The sequence below is a fragment of the Candida jiufengensis genome (genome assembly GCF_024610255.1).
Source record: "Candida jiufengensis strain CBS 10846 chromosome Unknown scaffold3, whole genome shotgun sequence".
NCBI classification, from domain to species: Eukaryota; Fungi; Ascomycota; class Pichiomycetes; order Serinales; family Debaryomycetaceae; genus Lodderomyces; species Lodderomyces jiufengensis.
In genome coordinates, this window is record NW_026261560.1 from 267371 (window position 1) to 288952 (window position 21582).

Here is a 21582-nt window from a genome sequence, read left to right on the forward strand (position 1 = left end):
TATTGCTTTTTTTTTTTTTTTTGTAATAAAAAGAAATTAATTGATAGTTTTGCTATCGTTTGAACATGGAACAGAAGGATACAAAAAAAATTTTGAGCACACCTTTGATTTAGAATCAATCATATCAATCAACCTAATATTTCACTTCATATATGAATTACATTGACGTTTGATCTTGATACCTTTTTTTCGTTTAACAATAAACAATTCGATCTACAGATTTTAATGTATGCAATCTTAAATTGTAGATCTAGATGTGAAATTTTAATTTAAATCCGATAACATTTAAATATTTTATTGTAACAATTATTGAAAAAATTGTTGAGATTATTCACACCATGCATGAGTAAAGAGTATCAACTTTGAAAATTCTCCTAATTAGAATCACTGTAGATAAAAATACAATAGTCTGAAAATTCATTCCTTTATTATTTGGCTGTTAAATGAAATAACGTTTATTTTAAGGTACAAGTTTCAAACAATATAAACTTACTATTTATTAAAAGTATAGAAATTTTTAAGTATTTTTCATGCGTAAAAATGAGCTGATTATTTTACATTCTATTCAAAAACATTTGCTTTCAGTTTAAGTTATTACTATCATGACATATAAAAATAGCTTTTTGTCTAGTTTCAAATTGATATGTCTGATTTGAATATTAAGTTGAAATTTATTTTTACAGTTTAGACTGAATAGACACACATGCAGGTGATTAGCTCGAAAAGTTCTTTCCTTCTCAATTAATCAAAATTATAGTTTTATTCATTATAATTGACAAGTTAAATGAACATTAAACATTGTTCTAAATAGAAATAAAATACAGTAAATTATTAATAGAAAGGTCTGTTTTGCACTTGTAAAAGGTAACAATTTTGTATATTCCTTAGTAACTTAAAAAGTCCCATGAATTACATTCCATCAAATATATTCCTTTTCCTATTCCTCTATTTTTTATATACATATTAATCAAACTACTATTTAAAAAATTACATACAACAAGATTAACTACAAAACCATCTATTTTTGATTTTTTACATGAGTGACATAACCTCAGAACGAGACCAATTGGCAACCTTTTGTATTCATTCATGATTTGATCATTTAAAATCATCATAAAAAAATTTATTTAAACTATAAGGCTGGCTAGAAGTTTTAAATGATAAGTATAAAAAATTAAATCCTCAAGTTTACAACATACTAATCTAGTTTAATCTAAATTGCACTCGTTATCGCATTGATTTAGAATGTACATATATCTTGTTTACTTATATTTTTAGCAATAAATACCAGGATTAATTATAGTGATCCTTGAGTTTAAAAGCTCTAGCGTCACTCTGACTATAATTTTGTCTAGATTAGGACTATCTGAGATCAATGTTCCACAAATGTACTATATTTTCCAATGACAAGGTTCTGGTTGCAAAAGATTTTTTATTGACATCTTTACATCAATATTTAAGAGCGGGATAAGTGCGTAAAATAAAAGTTATATAAGAATGTGCAATTTCATGAGAAAATAAAAATTAAGAGCACTTCACTTTTATGATATAATATCAAAATTATCTCAGATGTAATTTGAAAATTTGTGATTTGTTTTAAATATAATAAATTATTATCAAACTGATAAGAAAAATAGAATAGTTAAGCAGATTTTTCTAACAGGTTTTGATCCTATTAAAATTGATAATATTCCAAAAACTGTGATCAATTAATCGACTATAGAGAGACTCATATTTCATGTCAGTTTTATTAGAACTTGTTGGAACAAAAACAAATACATTAACGATATAAAAACAGTAATGAAACTTTTCGTAATCTAAAAGTTTGTAAAATTTATTAAATGGAAAAAATTGATCTCGTAATTAATTTACGAAGGTAAAAATTCCAAGAAAAAGTTCATAACCCTACTTTGCTTTATTTATTTGTACATTGCATTATACGTTTTTAAATATTTATCTAGTTTATACAAACGATATTCAACTTTAATGAAATATTTATTAAACTAAGGAAACAATTGAAATACTAAACATAAAATCAAACGTGAATTGATCTTGAAACCTGGATCATCTGACTAAGAAAAAATTGAAAAATTAATTAACTGAACCTTGAGCAAATCCAGTAAAGGAGAATCCATATTTTTGTAAAATTGAAAAAGCAATAGCAGTAGCATAAGTAAAAGATCCACCAACTAAATTTCTTTCAATTAAATTTTCATTATCATCACTTGTTGAAATTGAAGCACCACCACCAATTGAACCACTAATTGGTCCAACATTACCATTAGCACCAACTTGAATACTTCCACCATTTAATCCACCTTGAATTAAAGCTTGTGCATCAAAACCTAAAGAATTTAAAATATCAAAAGCTAATATACCACCAGCTTGTAATTCTTTTTGTAATTGTTCTTTACTTAATTTTTTTAAATCTTCTAAAGTTGGTAAACCTGGAATTTGTGGAATGAAACTAGGTAATTGAATAACTGGAAAATTTGTTGGAATTGAAGCACCACCAATTATAGGGATTGGAATATTTGAAGGGATTGAAGCACCGCCTATAACTGGGATTGGAATAGCAGTTGGAATAGCAGTTGGAATAGCAGTTGGAATAGAAACTGGTATAATTTTAGTTGGAATTGGAATTGATGGAATTGAAAATTTTGGTAATGTTAAACCATTGACAATAGTTGTTAATAAACCTAAAGTAGTTAAATAGTCTAATTGCATGTTAATGTTTTTATAGGGTTGTGAATTTATTTGAAAAAGTTCTTGGATGATTTTTGAGAGCAAAACAATAAACGCTTTGGGAAAATTGATGGATATTTCCCTTAATTTATATTGAATTCATTCATTGTAAATAAGTAAGTAAATGGCAAACGTGTTTCATAAAGGTGAGCCCCATATTTCAATAGATGTTTGAATTGATTGGTAAATCACAACTCAAATGTTACATAATTAAAGGGTAGTTTGAAAATTTAAGCTTTTTTGACTAGAAATAAAAGAAATTTAATCATAAATGGAGTAAAAAAGTTTTAGAATTTTTTAAACCTTAATTAAAGTTAGACAAGGTTACATCCATTTTTTCTAGTTCGTAAATTTGTAATTTACGAGATCGAATCTTTCTTTTTGTATTGCGTATTGTATTGTAGATCTCCCTGATTAATTTCTTTTTTTTATCGTACTTAGTTTTGTAAGTCCTGAATTAAAAATTGCTACTACTTTTGACAGAATTCAATAGTTCTGACTTTTTTTGAGCTTCAGATCCGGTTGTATATGTAATTTATAAATTTGAAACGTATTAATGCTGTGTTTTAGGGATAGGAATATATTTTTAGATTAAGCAAGTCTTTAATAATAAAAATTGTTTACTGGCATTGTTACATCAAACTAAAATTCATTCTTCAACTAAAAGAACTTGAGACCAAAAAAGGAATGAAACTCTAAATTCCTCGTAAAATTCAATGAAGTCATGAATGATTAGAGTATTGAAAAAAAAAAATCCATAATTTTTTTCACTTGTGCAATACTATAATCTAGAAAGGGTTCATTTTTTCTGTTACATCAAAAAAGAAATAAATATAATTTAAAAATTTCTATTGCAAATGAATCACACTTCCTTAAGGCAAGCCCTTAAGAATTTCGTTTATTGCTGATACCAATAGGTGAAATTTCAAAAATTAAATGTACATTTTTGTACGTTTCTCTTATATTTTCTTTATTGTTTATGAGACTGATCAAAATGTGCAAATTGTAGCCTAGATTGAAACATGACTCCTTGTTGTTTTTATGTTTTATAGTCCTAAAGTTACCCCAAAATTATTACAATCTACCCCAATAAAATTCACATCTTTTGTGTTAAATTACATGCGGTTTAGCTTTACTGGCATCTTTGAATTAAAAATGTGTGAAAATGTGAAACCGTAATTTTAAATCCGATAATCGGCCAAATATTTTAGCTACTGGTCTAATCGAAATTTAATAGAATAACTACAAAAGTTTTGATATAAGGACTAATATATTATACCAACGAAAGATTTCACATTCAATTAAACTATAAATTTTATTTTCCTGATTTTTTTGAAAAAAAATCATACATATCAGGATCATAAGTTGATGGTTGATCATAAATTAAACTTGAATTATTTGGAGTTGAAGATCTAGTTGAATCTTGTGACCAATGACTACTGTTAGTCATCGACTGCTTTAGTGGTGGTAATGGTGGTCTTTGATAAGATTGTTGCGAAGGTTGCTTTTGTGGTAATGGTGGTTGTTGATACAATTGAGTTGAATTTTGATTTAATTGTTGAGTTATATGATTTTGTAAATTTTTGTAAAATGTGTTACCTTTTTTCAATCCATTATGATATTGCTTCCAATTTTCATAAAATTGATTAATCTTTTGAGTATTTTCAATTATTTTTTTATTTTTGGAAGTTGTTACTTTTTGTAAGTTTTTAATCTCTGGATCTTTCAATAATATCTCCCACTGTTCTTTTAAATCTTTTAAAATAATTTTAGACATACTAATCAATGAATCTAATTTTTCAGTATATGGTTTAAATTTATTTAATTCTTGTGGGAATATAATTGTTTTTATTTCATTATTTGATTTTTGTCTTGAATTTAATATAAGTACATCTGATATATCATCTGAATGAATCATTTTTTTTAATTTATCAATTGTTTGATGTTTTGTTAAATTTATTTTAGATAAGTCTTGTAAAAAATTTTCAATTATTTTGATTTGTTTTTCTTGTGAATCATCTTTATCTAATAATGAAATTTCTTGAATTGGATTTTCTAAAGTTTGATCTGGTTTAAATAAATTTTTAACTTCGTTTGATTGTGGACCTTTTGATAATATTTCATAAAGCCCTCTATCTATTAATTGCATTAATTTTTCATCTGATTTTGTTGCATCATATAAAACTTTATTTATATGATTTAGTTGTGGGTTTTGAGAAATTTGGTCTCTAATTTGTTTTTTCATATTGAAATTTGATAATTCAAGTTCTTTAAGTTCATTATTTTTGAGCGAAATCTCATCAATTTTATTTGTAACTTCAAATGGTATCTCGTCATTGTCTTGTAATAAAGATTGTTTGATTTGATCAAATGTTTGAGGTAAATTCAATGAATCTAAAAATGATTTACTCTCTTCATTCGAGCTTTCGAAATAGTCAATTTCACCTCTTAATAATTGAGATTTTTCTTCTGAGTAATAACTGGATAATTCATGAATATTGATAGGAATAACGTTATTCAAGAAATTACTATAACCTTGTTCACTAATTTGTTTGAAAGTTTCCATTTCATTTAACGGAATGGCTTTAGCTATTTTCATGGGTGATAATTGATTTAAATTTGCATTTTTCAAAATTAAATCATGATATATTAAATCATTATCTTTCATTAAATCATTAATTTTTATATTGACCACATCTTTTTGATATTTAAAATTGTCCAAAATCTCATAAACAGTGCCTGAATTTTTAGATATGGCTTTTATAGTAGAAGAACTAATATCATCCAAAATTAATTTTGATTCATTTAAGAATCCAATCGATTCACCATATTTTCTATTTGTTTCTAATTGTAAAGCATTAAAATAAAATGCTAATGATTTATAAAATTGAAATTTGAAATACAATATTGAAATCCATGAAGAATCTAGTTGTGCAGTAACGAATTTTGATTTTTTTTCTTCTTCTTCTTCCTCTTGATCTGGTTGATTCAAAAATTCATCCTTTTCAAAATCATCAACTATTTTATAATCTTCTTTTTCCTCATTACTAATCATTTGATAACATTCTTCATATAATATACTTGTTGATTTACATAATTTAGATATCAATGAATTTTTCAGTTGATTTAAATCATTATTTATAGTATTTAAAGTAAAAATTTCTTGACATTGAGCTAAACATAAAGCACTCAAGAATTTAATAGTTGATTGACTTAAATCATCACTTGGAGCATGTAAAAAGTTTTCATTTATGAAATCATATATACCAGCTGCTTGCTTCAATACATTAATCAGTTCAGCAATTAATGTTTTATCATTGTTGGCCAGCAGTTCAATATATTTATTGTTTGAATATTTTGTTAATAAGGAAGCAATATTGAATAATATATTTGCTTTTTCAAAAGCTAAGGAGTTTTGTGAATGTATAATATCATTTTGGAAAGCATCATGCCATACAAATTCAATTCTTTTGGATTTATTTAATGATGAAAATTGAATCTTCATATCTAAAATCTCTAATTGACTATAATATTTAAAATATAATTTTAATCCAGTATTATCGGCGTTTACTCCTCTGATATCTTCTCTTAGCTTATCAAATGAAGTCAAATCATTTTGATATGTTGATGTGTTTCCATAGATTGACAATAAGTAATTATTAATTGGTTTAACCCAATTAATCTGTTCAGTTTTTTTTTTGGGGATAGTAATTAAGTGAGTCTTCATGGAATCTTAATAATTGTAATGGATAGAGCAATTTAACAACAGCTGATTTGAATAATAAATAGATTATAACTTCAAATCCCGAAGTAAATTGAAATGGTTGTCAAGAAATCTAAACTTAACTTATATTGATTCTCCAGAATATATTCTTGGATCATTTACGCATAAACTAAATTGAGTATTGTATGTTTCAGTGCGCGTTATATGTGACCATTTTCTGAATCTATTTGGTAGCAAATTTTGAAACAAATTTGTATGTTTATGTAATAAACCTCTAAGCCCTCAAGTTTTAAGCAATATATTTACAGGATACTTTTGTCCCGTTTTTAAACACTGGTGATTTTTTTTTAACATTGTTTCCTAATATCAAGTCAAACTAGTACTTGTTCCTTCTTTAGATTTTTCTGCTATCTTTAGTCTTCATTGTTGTATTAAATTTAAAAAAATAGTATGAAATGATCTAAATCAAAAGTTGAACTAAAAACAACTATCTATCTCTACCAAACAACCTGCCCACTCATAGTCATATATCTCAAGTACCAAAGTCAAAAAGGGTTGTCAATCAATTATCCAAAACACCAAAAATCTCACTTGCTTCACTTGCTTCACTCTAGTGTCTAATCTAAATCATAGTCCAGTCAGTTAGTCAAGTTTGTCTCCAAAGGTTGGTCTCCAAGTTTAATAATATCATTTATTTGTCCGTTGGGTTGAAAAAACGTCTCAGGTTGTCAACTCAGGTAATTCCCATACTCATGTGGGTGAAATGTCTCACAAATAATTCTCAATTGATAATGAAACTAAAATTTTGAAGTTAGTAGTTAAATAAATAAATAGCTCTACATTTGTATGGGTGAAAGTAGTATTTGTATGGATAAAGTAGATTCTTGGTGATCAATTGAAGAAGAAAAAGTAGCTAAAATTAATGAGAAAATAATTTGATTTGTATATATATAAATGGCAAAATCTTTGTTATGTATATCTTTAGCTGCAAAAATAAATAATAATGTATTTTGAGCGCAAAATATTATACAGATTTTAAAGTACTTAAAATAGGGTAACTTTGACCAAGAATTGCATGCACTAAAACTCATTTGAGCTCAAGGGTCTTTAAACTTTCAAATATAGAGTTGTTTTATTGTAACAATTCAATATATTTATATTGGTGATTATTTTTAAAAAATCTTCACTACTCCATATTATTTATTCTAGTTTGGTAGCATACGCTTATCTTCCCCTCTTTTTTCAGGAATAATGCTATTTTATTTACCTTTGTTTAATATCGTAATTGAATCAAGACTTAAGCAGAAGTATTTGAGATTGCACTGTGTTCCGAATAGTTCATTTTGAATGAGAGATAATATAATTCACTAACATATAGGTGTAATACATACAATGAAGACTACAGAATATACCTTAAAACTATTATTAAAATTATGTTTGAATTTTCTAACTATAGTCCATGGATGATCTAACGTGTTTCTTTCTTTCATCAACGGATTATAGTTTCTGAACTCAATTTATGAGTGGTTTCTACAGTTATTGCCTTGGTTTTTCTCATCTAATTTTTTCATAGTCCATGAATTTTTATAACAATTTCGATAATAATTTGATTCATTTGATTTCTGAGATACTGTATGACTCTGACCTACTTTTAATCAAATTGGTTTGGACTTTTATTCTGTTTGTTTGGAAACCTCGCTTTCGTACAAGTCTTCAAATGAAGATTTTGTATCCTCCAAACCAAAAACCGTGAAGTTTAAATATATCAACGATGTAACAAAAATTTTTCTTGAGATCCGCCTGCATTATATAGCTTTAACCAAATAAGGATTTGTTTCTGATATGAAAGCTATACAAAATGTTTCATCTCAAAACTCAAAAATGATAATACTATCAGCTTCCTCAGATATTCTTGATACCCACTTTTTAATCCCTGCATTGAATTTGAGCGACTAGTTACAACCAATGCAGCAATTCATCAGTAATTTAGCCAATTAAATATTATTCACCACTAAAAGTTTCCTTTCCTTTAAAAAGCAGTAAAAATCTTGTTTTATGTAATCTTTATCTCCACACATAATTAATGAGCTTGCCATCTTAGAGTTTTGAAAAAGTGTCCGCTTTCAATCTAGTTGTAACCTTTTTTATGATGTTGAGTTACAAGTTTTACGAATTTTTGCAATGAGCTTGAATTCTATCTTTGAGTTGATCCTTCAGCATAAATAAAATTAAAACCACAAATGATAAAAATTGATGACCACTCATTCCAAAATTTTATTTCCTAAGCAAATCATTTAATGAATAGTCAGATTTGGTTTCTTTTAATTGAGAATATTGTTTTGGTTATTAACATTAGTGCTATTATTGTTTCTGAACTTATTTGATACAATAGTAAAAATAATAATAATAATTAAAATAATAATAAAAAAAAAGATCAAAATAGTTCACAACCAATTTTGTATTTTTACTTTCCTTTTATTATTCAATAAGTAATACAACCACAACCAATCAATACAACCTACTCAATGTCCTCAACATTACCTGCATTTACTGATTTAAATGCTACTTGGACTTTTATTCAACCAGGTTTAGAATTCATATTAGGGGCACAAAATGATCAAGGAGTAACGTCGACTATGTACATGAATTGTTATACAGCAGTTTATAATTATTGTGTGAATAAATCAAGACGTGGTTCAACTCCTCAATCTATTTCAAATAATACTGAAAATAATTCTTATTCGTTAGCAGGAGCAGAAATTTATTCAAAGTTAGAATTATATTTAATTCAATTTATTAAAAATTTAAAAAAACAACCAAATGAATCATTTTTAGAATTTTATGTTAGAAAATGGACCAGATTTACAATAGGAGCAGTTTATATGAATAATGTTTTTGATTATATGAATAGATATTGGGTACAGAAGGAAAGATCAGATGGTAGAAAAGATGTGTTTGATGTTAATACTTTATCGTTAATTAAATGGAGAAATGAAATGTTTCAACCAAATAATGAAATATTAATTAATCAAATTTTAGAATTAATTGAAAAACAAAGAAATCATTTAATAGTTGATACAAATTTAATCTCAACTGCTATAAAATCATTAGTATTTTTAAGTATTGATATACAAGATTTGAAAAAACCAAATTTAATCATATATGTAAATTCATTTGAAAAACCATTTCTTGATTCAACTATGGCATATTATTTAAAAGAAAGTTCAGAATATTTAGCAAATCATAATGTAGTTGATTATATGAAAAAATGTGAAACAAGAATTGCTGAAGAAATTTCAAGATCAAATACTTTTTTAGAAGATCATTCCAAAAAGGCTTTTATTAATATTTTAAATAAATCAATGATTGAAAATCATGCTTATGAAATGTATGATCAATTTTTGATACTATTACAACAAAATCAAATTGACCATATCCAAAGAATGTATAAATTATTATCAAGAGTTCCAAAAACTTTAGATCCTTTGGCAAATGCTTTGGAAGAATATATTAAAAGAGAAGCAAATTCGGTAATAGAAGAAATTCAAAAACAATCAGAACAAGATATAAAAGATGGTAAAAAGAAAACAATTGAACCAAAGATCTATATTAATAAATTGATTTCAATTTATAATCAATTTAATGATGTTGTTATAAAAGCATTTAATAAAGATACAAAGTTCATTAGATCCTTAGATAATGCATGTCGTTATTTTGTAAATAACAATTGTATTGCAATTCCAAAACCAAGATCATCATGCAAAACTCCTGAATTGTTAGCAAGATATGCAGATGGATTTTTAAAATCAACTTCAAAAGATTCAGATATAATTGATATGAATTCTGATAATTTAATGATTATATTCAAATTTATAAATGATAAAGATACATTTGAAGAAAATTATAGAAGATTATTAGCAAAAAGATTAATTCATGGAAATTTTAAATCTGAAGAATTAGAAGAAAGTGTCATACATAAATTACAAGAAGAAAATTCCATTGAATATACTTCTAAAATGACAAAAATGTTTTCTGATATGAAAGCGTCAGAAGATTTAAAATTGAAAGTAAAATCAAAATTAGGTGACGATGTAACAGTTAAAGAATTTACACCCATGATTTTAGCACAAGCAAGTTGGCCATTTACTTATAACAAGCTTTATAATTTAAATATTCCAAATGAATTATCAGATACAATAACAAAATTAAAAGAAGTTTATTCTGCACAACATCATGGTAGACAATTAAAATTTTTGTTTAATCATGGTAGAGCAGAAATTAAAGCAAATTTATCTAAAAAAGGTAAACCAGCTTTTATCTTTCAAGTAACAAATATTCAATTAATGATTTTATTAGCATTCAATTCCAAAGATTCATATACAATCGATGAACTTCATGAAATTGTTGGATGTGAAAAATCAATATTCCAATCTCATCTTTCAGCATTAATTAAATATAAACTAATAATAGAAGAAAATAATTTATTGACAATAGTAGAAGAATACAAATCCAAAAAATTAAAAGTTAATTTTATATCAGCTGTTAAAACAACAACAAATCAACAAATTGAAGAAGAAGATGAAGTTAAAAATGAAATTAATGAAAGTAGAAAACAATTTTTACAAGCTGCAATTGTTAGAATTATGAAATCAAGAAAAACTATAACTAATACAAATTTATTAAATGAAGTATTATTACAATGTGTTAATTTTGAAGCTAAAATTATTGATATTAAAAAAGTTATTGATGATTTAATTGAAAAAGAATATTTGAAAAGAGATGGTTCTAATTATGAATATATAGCTTAGGTAATATGAATATCTCATACTTTAATAAATTACTAGCATTGATAATTACTTGGCTTTCATGTAACTAACTTCTGTACTCATTTTGAACATGACAATTTGTAAAAAAATGAATGTATTTAATATAATGTTGAAAATATTTAAGACTATACCGAATATAAAGTATAAGAAATATAAAATAAACTATAAAAGCTAAACAAAATAGAAAAAAGCAACATGTTGAAGTTGAAGAAATAGCAAAAATTCTGCTAGGTAAAGGAAACTTAGAATTTTTCTACCATAAGTAAAGGTAAATATCTAGTTTGGGTTTTGAATTTCTGAGTATATTATTAGCACCTTCCTCAAATGATGTAACTTATTAATAAACGAAGTCTCAACTTAAACTCCCACTAATATATGCAATATTTTTAACACTAATATATGCAATATACCAATATTGATAAAAGTATGCGTAATAATTTTTTTACGTTATATTAAATTAAAATCTATACATGTTTTATTTATAAAAATAAACCCAAATTTCCCAAATACCCAAACCTAATTTTAAATTCTATAAGTTTCAAAATCCTTTAATGAAATAATAAAAATATAAGTAATAATAAATGAATACTAAAAAATAAATAAATAAATAAATAAATAAATAGATAAATAATGATTTTTGTTTGAAACATGCTTTCATAACAAATAGCGAATGTTAATGAAATTTTAAAATAAAAAAAATATGAAACAATTTGCAAATGTCTAATTAAACTTTAAAAATGAATTATTTCTTGATAATACCACCTTCTAAACATAATGAATAAAACATGGATTTTTCATCATTCAATAAATTTTTTGGTGAATCGAATTCCATAACTTTTCCTTGATCAAGTACTAAAATTTTATCACTATCTAAAATTGTATTTAATCTATGAGCAATAGTAATAATAGTTTTATCATTAAATTCTTTTCTAATAGTTTTTTGAATTAATGAATCTGTTGTTGTATCTATTGAACTTGTTGCTTCATCCAAAACTAAAATTTGAGTCTTTTTCAATAATGCTCTTGATAATGATAACAATTGTTTTTGACCACTTGATAAATTTGATCCACTTTCATAAATCATTGCATTTAATCCAGAATTTTCAATTTCATTTGTTTTAGTTGTTAAATTAGAAACAAATTCTTTTAATTGTGATAATTTTAAAACTTCCCAAAGTTCTTCATCTGAATGTTCATTTAATGGATCTAAATTTTCTCGAATTGTTCCTTCAAGACAATTTGAATCTTGTGGTATAATATTTAAATTATTACGTAAATCATAAAGTCCAATTTCATTTGCTTTTATGGAATCCATTATTATACAACCATTTGTTGATTCTATAATTCTAAATAATGCTAATGTTAAACTTGATTTACCAGCTCCTGTTCTACCAACAACTCCAATTTTTTCTTTTGATTTAATTGAGAAATTTATATTTTTTAAAACATTATCTAAATTTTCTCTATATTTTGTTGAATAATCTTTAAATTCAATTAAACCCTGGGATGGCCAATTTGTTGGTGGTCTATTTGTAGGTATAATTTCTGGAGCTTCAGGTTTTAAATTGCAATATTCCAAAACTCTTTCAACTGATATGGATTTTGTTTCTATATCAGCCCAACCTCTCATTATCATACTTAATGCATTTGATATACTCATTGCATTAACCATAATGAACCCAACTAAACCTGAACTAATTTGATGTTTTGTACCTAATGTTGATAATATAAGTAATGCGGATGCATAAACTATAATTGCTGAAATAGTTTGTAATCTAATTGATAACCAACGATTACAACATAATAAAGTATATTGAGCTCTAATAAATTTATCAGTATTGATATTATTAACTTTTCTAAATCTATTATCTTGACCAAAAGCAATTATTGTATCAATTCCATTTATTGATTCTGATAAATGTGAAAATAATGGACTTCTGCAAATACTAACTAATCTTTTTAACTCTCTTGCTGATGGAATATAAAATTTTCTTACTCTATTAAAAACAAAAAATAAAACAATAATAACAACAATCATAATAGGTAAATTATAAACAACCACTGACAAAACTCCAATTGCTAATAATCCATAATCAACAACTGCTAGAATTGACCAAATTAATTGTTGATCAATCACATTCATATCATCAGAAAATCTATTCAAAATTCTTCCAATTGGAGTAGTTTCAAAAAATTGCATTGGAGCTCTTAATACTGCATTTGCCATTTTATCATGAAAATATTTTGACCCTCTTAATACACAATAACTCCACATTATTAAAGCAGCTATTAACATACATGCAGCAGCAATAATACCAGCAATAGCATAAATTGAAATATAAAATGTAATATCAAAATTATATCCTTTTTCTAAATTAATTTCTGACCAATATTTCAATACATAATTTGCACCAATATTAAAAGTCACATTACCTGCATATATCAAAACATAAATGAAAATCATTGGGAAATTACATGCTTTGAAATATTCTATATAAACACTTAATTTGATACTTCCTTTTGCTGTTGTTTCCTTACTATGGCCAGTTTTACGAATTATTTCAACTTCTTTAGCATTTTCTTCTTGATCTACTTGTTCTTGTTCTTGTTCGTCCTCTTCTTCTTCTTCTTCTTCTCCTTCTTTCTCATCATCATCATAATCGTGACTATGTTCGTTGATTAGTTTTGATAAATTTCCATCAATTGACATGACTTCAGCAAAATTTCCTCTTTCACTAATCTTACCATCTTGTAGTAAAACAATTTCATTAGAATTTCTTAATACATTTATGGCATTAGTTGCTAAAATAGTAGTTTTATTACCAAGCATACCTTTTGAACTCAAGACTTCTTTAATAATCTTCTTTCCAACATGAGCATCAACAGCAGATAAAACATCATCTAATAAATAAATATCAGCTTGTGAATAAACAGCTCTAGCCAATGAAATCCTAGCCTTTTGTCCTCCACTTAAAGATATACCTTTTTCACCAACTACTGTCTCGTCACCATCTGGTAAAATTTTTAAGTCTGGTGATAATTGACAACTTTTTATAACTTTAATATAAAACTTTTCATCAAATTTATGACCAAACAATATATTTTCTTTAACTGTTGCATTTTGAATCCATGGTTGTTGAGCACAATATGCTATTGATCCATTGACTTCAACAGAACCTTTCGTCATTGGGATATCACCAAGAATTGATTTGATTAATGCAGTTTTACCTGATGCTACTTTACCAACGATGCAAGTTAATTGATTTCTTTCGGCTTTAATATTGATATCATGTAATGCAATTGTTTCTTTGTCCCAATTAAAAGTAGCATCTTTGATAACAACAGCATCATTTGATTTATCACTTCTGTGAATTACTTTTGAATTATTTTCTTCCATCAAAAAATAATCAGTCAATCTTTTAAAAGAAATTCTTGCTTCAATCATTGCAACTAAAGCATCAGGGAGTTGTAAAATTGGTTCAGTTAACATATCAAATAATGATAATGCTGGGAAAATAAGTGAAGGAACTAAAACCGTTTTACTCAATTTAACAAAACTAATCAAACATGTTATTGTTATAGCAAACGGAATTGTATTCCATAAAAACATTGAAAATGCATTAAAATGACCAATTTTTTTAGCCATTACTAATTCTCTATCATTTCTAATTTTAAATAATCTTTTTAACATTGGTTTTTCCCAAGCATATAATTTTATACTTTTAATAGATTGTAAAATTTCTGAAGTTAATTTAGTTCTTTCATCTCTAATTTTCATATTTTGTTTAACTAATTTTGAAATTGATGTTGAAACTTTTGAACTTAAAGGTACCATTATAACAGCAGTTAAAAATCCAAAAAATGCAGATACTCCCAATAATTTATATAATGCTAATAAACTTATTGTAAGTCTTATTGGTAAATTAAAAACAAAAACATACATTCCTAACATTGCTAATTTTTGAACATCAACGGCTAAATTATTTATAATTTCACCAGTGTTTTTATATTTTCTAGCCTCTGCTGAAAGAACCAATGCCTTTTGATAAACAAAAGTTCCTAATGATGAATAAACTCTAGTTCTTATTCTAAAATGAATTTCTGCAAATCTATAAATTGATGTAAACCTACAAGTAGCGCATAAAAATATACCAGTAGCTATTGAAAATCCAACAATAGCTGGTTTTTGTTCTTCATTACCAAAATATAATATAAATTGTTGTAATAAAAAAGCTTGACCTAAATTAAACAAAACTGCTAATAGATCTAATGCTAGCATTTTGATAATGTCTGTATAATAAGATTGAATATAAATTGTTAATAATGATATAGTTTTTGGATTTTTATGCTTAGCTTCATTCCATCTTTTAATTAACCCATCATATGTTGTATTACATTTCAAATCAATATATAAAGGAGGTGTTTGATCAACTTCAATTGAATTCGTTTCATAAATTTGTTTTATTGTTGAATCTAACCATAAAAATGTAATTTCTGACCAAAAATTATGAACAGTTTCAATATACCAATCATTTAATTCGTAATATTGTTTTAATTCTAAACTTGGAGAATATAATCCAACTTCAAAAATTAAAATTAAAATTGAATTGAGTAATAAACAAATTTCAATAGTTTTAATTAATATATTGTTGTTAATGTTGAAAATTTTATAGATTGAAGTAAAATCTTGAATAGTTACAACTAAATTAAATAAAATTTGAAATATCCAATATGATGATAATGAAAGTAATGAAACAACACTTCTTGTAGGTTCAATAACAGTAAAAGGTAAAACAATAATTCCAAGTAAAAAAAAATTAAAAATTAAACCATAAGATAATAATGATGACCAATTTTTAAACCAATAAATTAAAGTACCAATAAGAATTAATTGACAAATTATTAAATTTAATTTTAAAATTTGAAATATTCCAATACTTTTAATTTTAAAAGGATAACCAAAACTATATTTAATTTTAAGATTCCCATAATAATTATGAAATAATAAAATATATAATTGAATTAATAAACCAATTGTTAAGATTCCAGTTATTAAAATTGAAATTGAACCCAAAAAACATGGATTAATTGAATTAGAATAGTTATTGATTAATGGTTGATATAATGATTCTTTAAATTGACAAGAAGTATGAATTGTCGAATTGGAAGATAATAATAATTCCTTTACAATTGTAACAGGGCTTTCAAAATCCATCTTGCAATACACCAAATTAAGAAACGACCAGATGGAATTTTAAATAAATGAATTTAATATCTAAATGAATGAACAAATATAATAAAAAAGGTAAATTAAGCTAATGGTAAGATAAACTTGTAAAAGGTGAAACTTGTATAATCAACCTGGTGTGATTCTTAAATGTATGATCTAAACGTGTCTATAAAACTTCTATTATTTTTTAACAAGTATGTAATACAATATATATGATTCAAATGTTTATACAATTAAAGATTTAAGATTCATAACTTTGAATAGATTGAAAAGAATGAATAAGTTGAATTGACTTTAAATGAAATTTTGGTTGCAAATAAAATGAATTGAAATATTATAATCAGTGAATTTTAATGCGTCATATTCGTCAATAATAATTAATTTAGATAAAGAAGCATTCATCTATCCAACTAAATATGAGGCTTAAAACGAAAAAAATTTATTCAACATATTAAAAGTAAAGATCATCTCAAATTTGAAGTCATAATAATAAATTATGTGAATTCTAGTGAGTAAAAGAATGTGTATTTTGACTCGTTAGAAATTTTAAGATTCAAATTCTAAAGTATAATTTGCATTACGAAAAAGATTATTATCTTGTTAATTATTTTTTCAAAAATTTGCAACAAATTAATTGATTGTTTTTTTGGTAAAAAATAAAGGGTTTTATTACTACTGTAACAGTTCTACAAGATAAAATGTAAAACTTTGCGTAAATTCTAAAAAGCAAGTAAAGACAACTGACTAATTAGTTACGAAGGAAATCGTCACCACTATTATGTATACAAAAGTTCAATGGATTTTTTTGTTAAAATATCTCAATTTATCAAGTACCTGAATGACAATTTCTATAAAATTTCTAATTTTAACGTTATACCATTTTCAATTGTGCGAGAAAAAATTGAATCAATTTCTCGTACGAATTTAATGTGATTCAGTGCTTTGATTCATACTTTCATTGTAGTGTGATTGCAATGTTTAGCATAATAAATTGACTTATCAATTTGGTATTAATAATGCAATAAATGTCAATTATCATTGCTTATTTATATACTATCTTTTGTAGACTTAACAATATGACATAATTGTAAAGTAGATTGTGGTAGTGTTACTGAAAACAAAATTTATAGTAATAACTACTACTAATGATAATAATAAATAATAAAATAATTGGTAGCGTACAAAATCAATAAAAAAAAAAATCTCAACAATCAAAATTAAAAAAAGAAAAATAATAAAATTAAAATTCCATCTACTTTAAAATTCAAAATAGCTAATCATTCATTAAAATTAATTATAACTTACACAGATCAACCATAGTATTTTAATCAATACAATCAATCAATTAAATAATCAACTCTTCAAATCAATCATCAAGATCAATCATTGTAATAGATCATTCTTCAAAAAATTCTTAATTTAGATTCACATCAATAATTAATATTTTTTTTAATTTTTAATTTTCAATTCATTTAAATTTGCATTTTTAAACTTATAAAGTTATAGTAATAAATTGTGTTTTTTATTTAGTTTATTATAATCAATTCTGGAATAATTGTTATATTAAAGATAAAAGGATACATACAACATCAAATTATATTACATATTCAGATATTCAAAACCACAGTTATTTAAGAAATAATCAAATCATACAAATAAAAGGAGATATACAAAAAAAATGGATTTAGATACTGATGTACCAATGGAAGATGTTGAAGATCAACAAAATCAAACTTATAATGAAAATACTAATAGCATACCCACTAATATAAAATCATCAAATAAATTAAAAGAATTTTCTACAAATAAAGATCAATCTAAATCAATTAATACTAATACAAATACTACAAATACTAATAACAATACTAAAACATTGAATAATCAATCAATAAATCAATTAGATCAATGGATTGATACATTATCAAAATGTGAAACATTAAAAGAAAATGATGTTAAACGTTTATGTGAAATGGCAATAGAAGTTTTACAATTTGAAGAAAATGTACAACCAGTTAATGTACCAGTAACAATATGTGGTGATGTTCATGGACAATTTCATGATTTAATGGAATTATTTAAAATTGGTGGACCATGTCCTGATACAAATTATTTATTTATGGGAGATTATGTTGATAGAGGTTATTATTCAGTTGAAACTGTTAGTTATTTAGTTTGTATGAAAGTTAGATATCCAAATAGAATTACTATATTAAGAGGTAATCATGAATCAAGACAAATTACTCAAGTTTATGGATTTTATGATGAATGTTTAAGAAAATATGGATCAGCTACTGTATGGAAATTATTTACTGATTTATTTGATTATTTTCCCATAACAGCATTAGTTGATAATAAAGTATTTTGTTTACATGGTGGTTTATCACCAATGATTGAAACTATAGATCAAGTTAGAGAATTAAATCGTATACAAGAAGTACCACATGAAGGACCAATGTGTGATTTATTATGGTCAGATCCAGATGATAGAGGTGGTTGGGGTATATCACCAAGAGGTGCAGGTTTCACATTTGGTCAAGATATTTCAGAACAATTTAATCATACAAATGATTTATCATTAATTGCAAGAGCTCATCAATTAGTAATGGAAGGTTTTTCATGGAGTCATCAAGAAAGTGTTGTTACAATATTTTCAGCACCAAATTATTGTTATAGATGTGGTAATCAAGCTGCTATAATGGAAGTTGATGAACAACATAATAGACAATTTTTACAATATGATCCATCTGTTAGACCTGGTGAACCAACTGTAACAAGAAAAACACCAGATTATTTCTTATAAGAAAAGAAAGAAAGAGTACAATAAAAAAAATAAAAGTTCAATAATGAATGATAATAATAATACTAATAATAATAATGTGATGTTTTTTCTTTGGTTCTAAACAATGTGATTATGTTAATAATGATAATAATGAATTTATTTTCAAATAATTATGTAGATAATTTATAAGAATAAAATATAAGAAATTTATAAAAAAAAAATCTCTTATGATGTTATTCAATCTTTTTCTATTAAAAGATTATTCTTCTATATTATTATTTGTCTTCAATTATTATCAATTATGACATAATTTATATAATTTATATATATTAATTCAAGAAGTTTAATATTTTATTTAATTAAATTTATATAATATTCACACTCAAATATTAATATCGGTAATTTAATAATCTAAAAAGTATTGTGATTAGATTTTGCTAATGGTCTATTTATTGGAATCTACTGCATATTAGACTGTATCCAGATCTGGATATATCTGTGCGGCTTAGCTTTTCTCTATATAATTCATCCGTTGGTCAACTATCAGCTTAATTCCGTTGAGAGGGGAGGCAAAATTAAATACCATTGATTAATCATAAAATGTAATTAGAAAGTTGAGATACTATTATTTCATTACCAATTCTATTAAGATGTTGTATACATTAATGAAAATTAATATACAATAATTACAAAGTAGTATATAATTTATTAACAACTATTCAATGAAAATTTATCAAATTTAAATTAATTACTAAAGATAGTAATAATGTAATAATATTAATAATTTATTCTATATAAAATATTTTGATGTATTAAAAAGGAGATTAGAAATAAAATTATTTTTTTTTTACTCCATTTTTCAAAAATATTATTTCATTAAGTACTAATAAAATTTACCCGAGGTGTTGTACTAAATTCTATACAAGGAATGAAATTAAACCAACAACTAAATTTATTTTGTTTCAATTTATTTAGTGTTTATTGTATTGTATTTGACGTATTACTATTACTATTAACTATTAATAATAATGTTAGAATATTAGAACGAATTTTTAAATAATTAAATTTAACTTCCATATTCTAAAATTATTAAATTTCAAAAAAATATTGTTTCAGAATTTTAAACCGTTGATTGAAAATACACACATTTGATAGTTTTTTTATTTATTAATATTAGAATTATTAAATACTATCTTATAATTCATATATTACTTTATTTGAAAAAACAATCTTGTAGATAACTTATACTCTTAATTTAATACGCTAATGGTTTTGTAGTGATTAAATCTATATTTCGATAATTTAACTAGTAAATACAGATTTAAATATAGACTTACATAAATAGTAATCAAATAAGTCCGCTAAGCTTTATAAGTAAGTGAAGTTGTTAATGATTACAAGATTCCATACAAAATGTGATTTTTGCTTTCACTTTTGCTTTTTACACTTTGTACACATTTATTGATTAATTATTGATTAATCATTTAATCAATAAAAAGTTGGTACTGTATAATATTTCCCCCACATTTTATAATTTTTAAATTTCATATGAAAAAAAAAAAAATTAAATTGAAAAAAAATCAACATAATTAAGTAGTAACTACCAAATTGATATTCTTATATAAATAATCAAACTTTTCTCCTTAAATTATTTTTTAAATTTCATTTCTTTCTTTCTTTTCTTTTTTTTATATCATTATATATATATTACTTTTATTAATTCATATATAAATCAATCAATCAATCAATTAAATTAAATCACAATGTCAGTAGAAGCCGAAGGATTTCAAGCATCACCATTATTAAAAGAATTAGCTGATGGTTTACAAGATAAATCTGCTGCTGAAAAAGCAATTAAAGCTGTTAATGCCATTATAATTATAACTTTAAAAAATAAAGAAGGTAAAGATGAATCTTGGGTATTAGATTTAAAAAAAGATGGTACTATTAAAAAAGCTGATGGTCCACCACCAAAAGGTGATGTTCAATTATTATTAAAAGATGTTGATTTTGTTAAATTAGCTAATGGTAAAGCTAATGGTCAAAAATTATTTATGAATGGTAAATTAAAAGTTAAAGGTAATATGATGAAAGCAACTGCTATTGAATCAGTTTTTAAACAATTAGATCCAAGACCAAAATTATAAATTAAATTTTTCATTTATTAATTATTATTACATTTATCGCTATTTATTATTACATTTCCAGTACTTTTTTAGAGAAATGAATATATATATATAGTATAGTATAGTATATATTCAATATTGATGTAATGAAT

General features: G+C 24.6%; 6 protein-coding genes across 6 annotated transcripts; 3 read left to right on the top strand and 3 right to left on the bottom strand. All coding sequences in view use genetic code 12, as the record gives it.

Moving 5' to 3' along the window:
* Nucleotides 1-2091: 2091 nt before the first annotated feature.
* On the bottom strand, nt 2092-2727 carry KGF54_002589 (uncharacterized protein; the record flags this gene model as incomplete). Its single annotated transcript, XM_051763084.1, has 1 exon — nt 2092-2727. One exon carries the CDS (start codon nt 2725-2727, stop codon nt 2092-2094), a length of 636 nt encoding a protein of 211 aa, XP_051619960.1.
* Nucleotides 2728-4060: 1333 nt separating this feature from the next.
* BRO1 (Bro1p) lies at nt 4061-6472 on the bottom strand (the record flags this gene model as incomplete). Its single annotated transcript, XM_051763086.1, has 1 exon — nt 4061-6472. The coding sequence occupies one exon, from the start codon at nt 6470-6472 to the stop codon at nt 4061-4063; it is 2412 nt and encodes an 803-aa protein (XP_051619961.1).
* Nucleotides 6473-8994: 2522 nt separating this feature from the next.
* CDC53 (cullin) lies at nt 8995-11277 on the top strand (the record flags this gene model as incomplete). The annotated part of the gene is made up of 1 exon (XM_051763087.1): nt 8995-11277. One exon carries the CDS (start codon nt 8995-8997, stop codon nt 11275-11277), a length of 2283 nt encoding a protein of 760 aa, XP_051619962.1.
* Nucleotides 11278-12037: 760 nt separating this feature from the next.
* On the bottom strand, nt 12038-16510 carry KGF54_002592 (uncharacterized protein; the record flags this gene model as incomplete). Its single annotated transcript, XM_051763088.1, has 1 exon — nt 12038-16510. The coding sequence occupies one exon, from the start codon at nt 16508-16510 to the stop codon at nt 12038-12040; it is 4473 nt and encodes a 1490-aa protein (XP_051619963.1).
* Nucleotides 16511-18203: 1693 nt separating this feature from the next.
* PPH21 (phosphoprotein phosphatase 2A catalytic subunit) lies at nt 18204-19325 on the top strand (the record flags this gene model as incomplete). Its single annotated transcript, XM_051763089.1, has 1 exon — nt 18204-19325. The coding sequence occupies one exon, from the start codon at nt 18204-18206 to the stop codon at nt 19323-19325; it is 1122 nt and encodes a 373-aa protein (XP_051619964.1).
* A 1742-nt stretch (nt 19326-21067) lies between these two features.
* On the top strand, nt 21068-21451 carry KGF54_002594 (uncharacterized protein; the record flags this gene model as incomplete). Its single annotated transcript, XM_051763090.1, has 1 exon — nt 21068-21451. One exon carries the CDS (start codon nt 21068-21070, stop codon nt 21449-21451), a length of 384 nt encoding a protein of 127 aa, XP_051619965.1.
* Nucleotides 21452-21582: the final 131 nt, after the last annotated feature.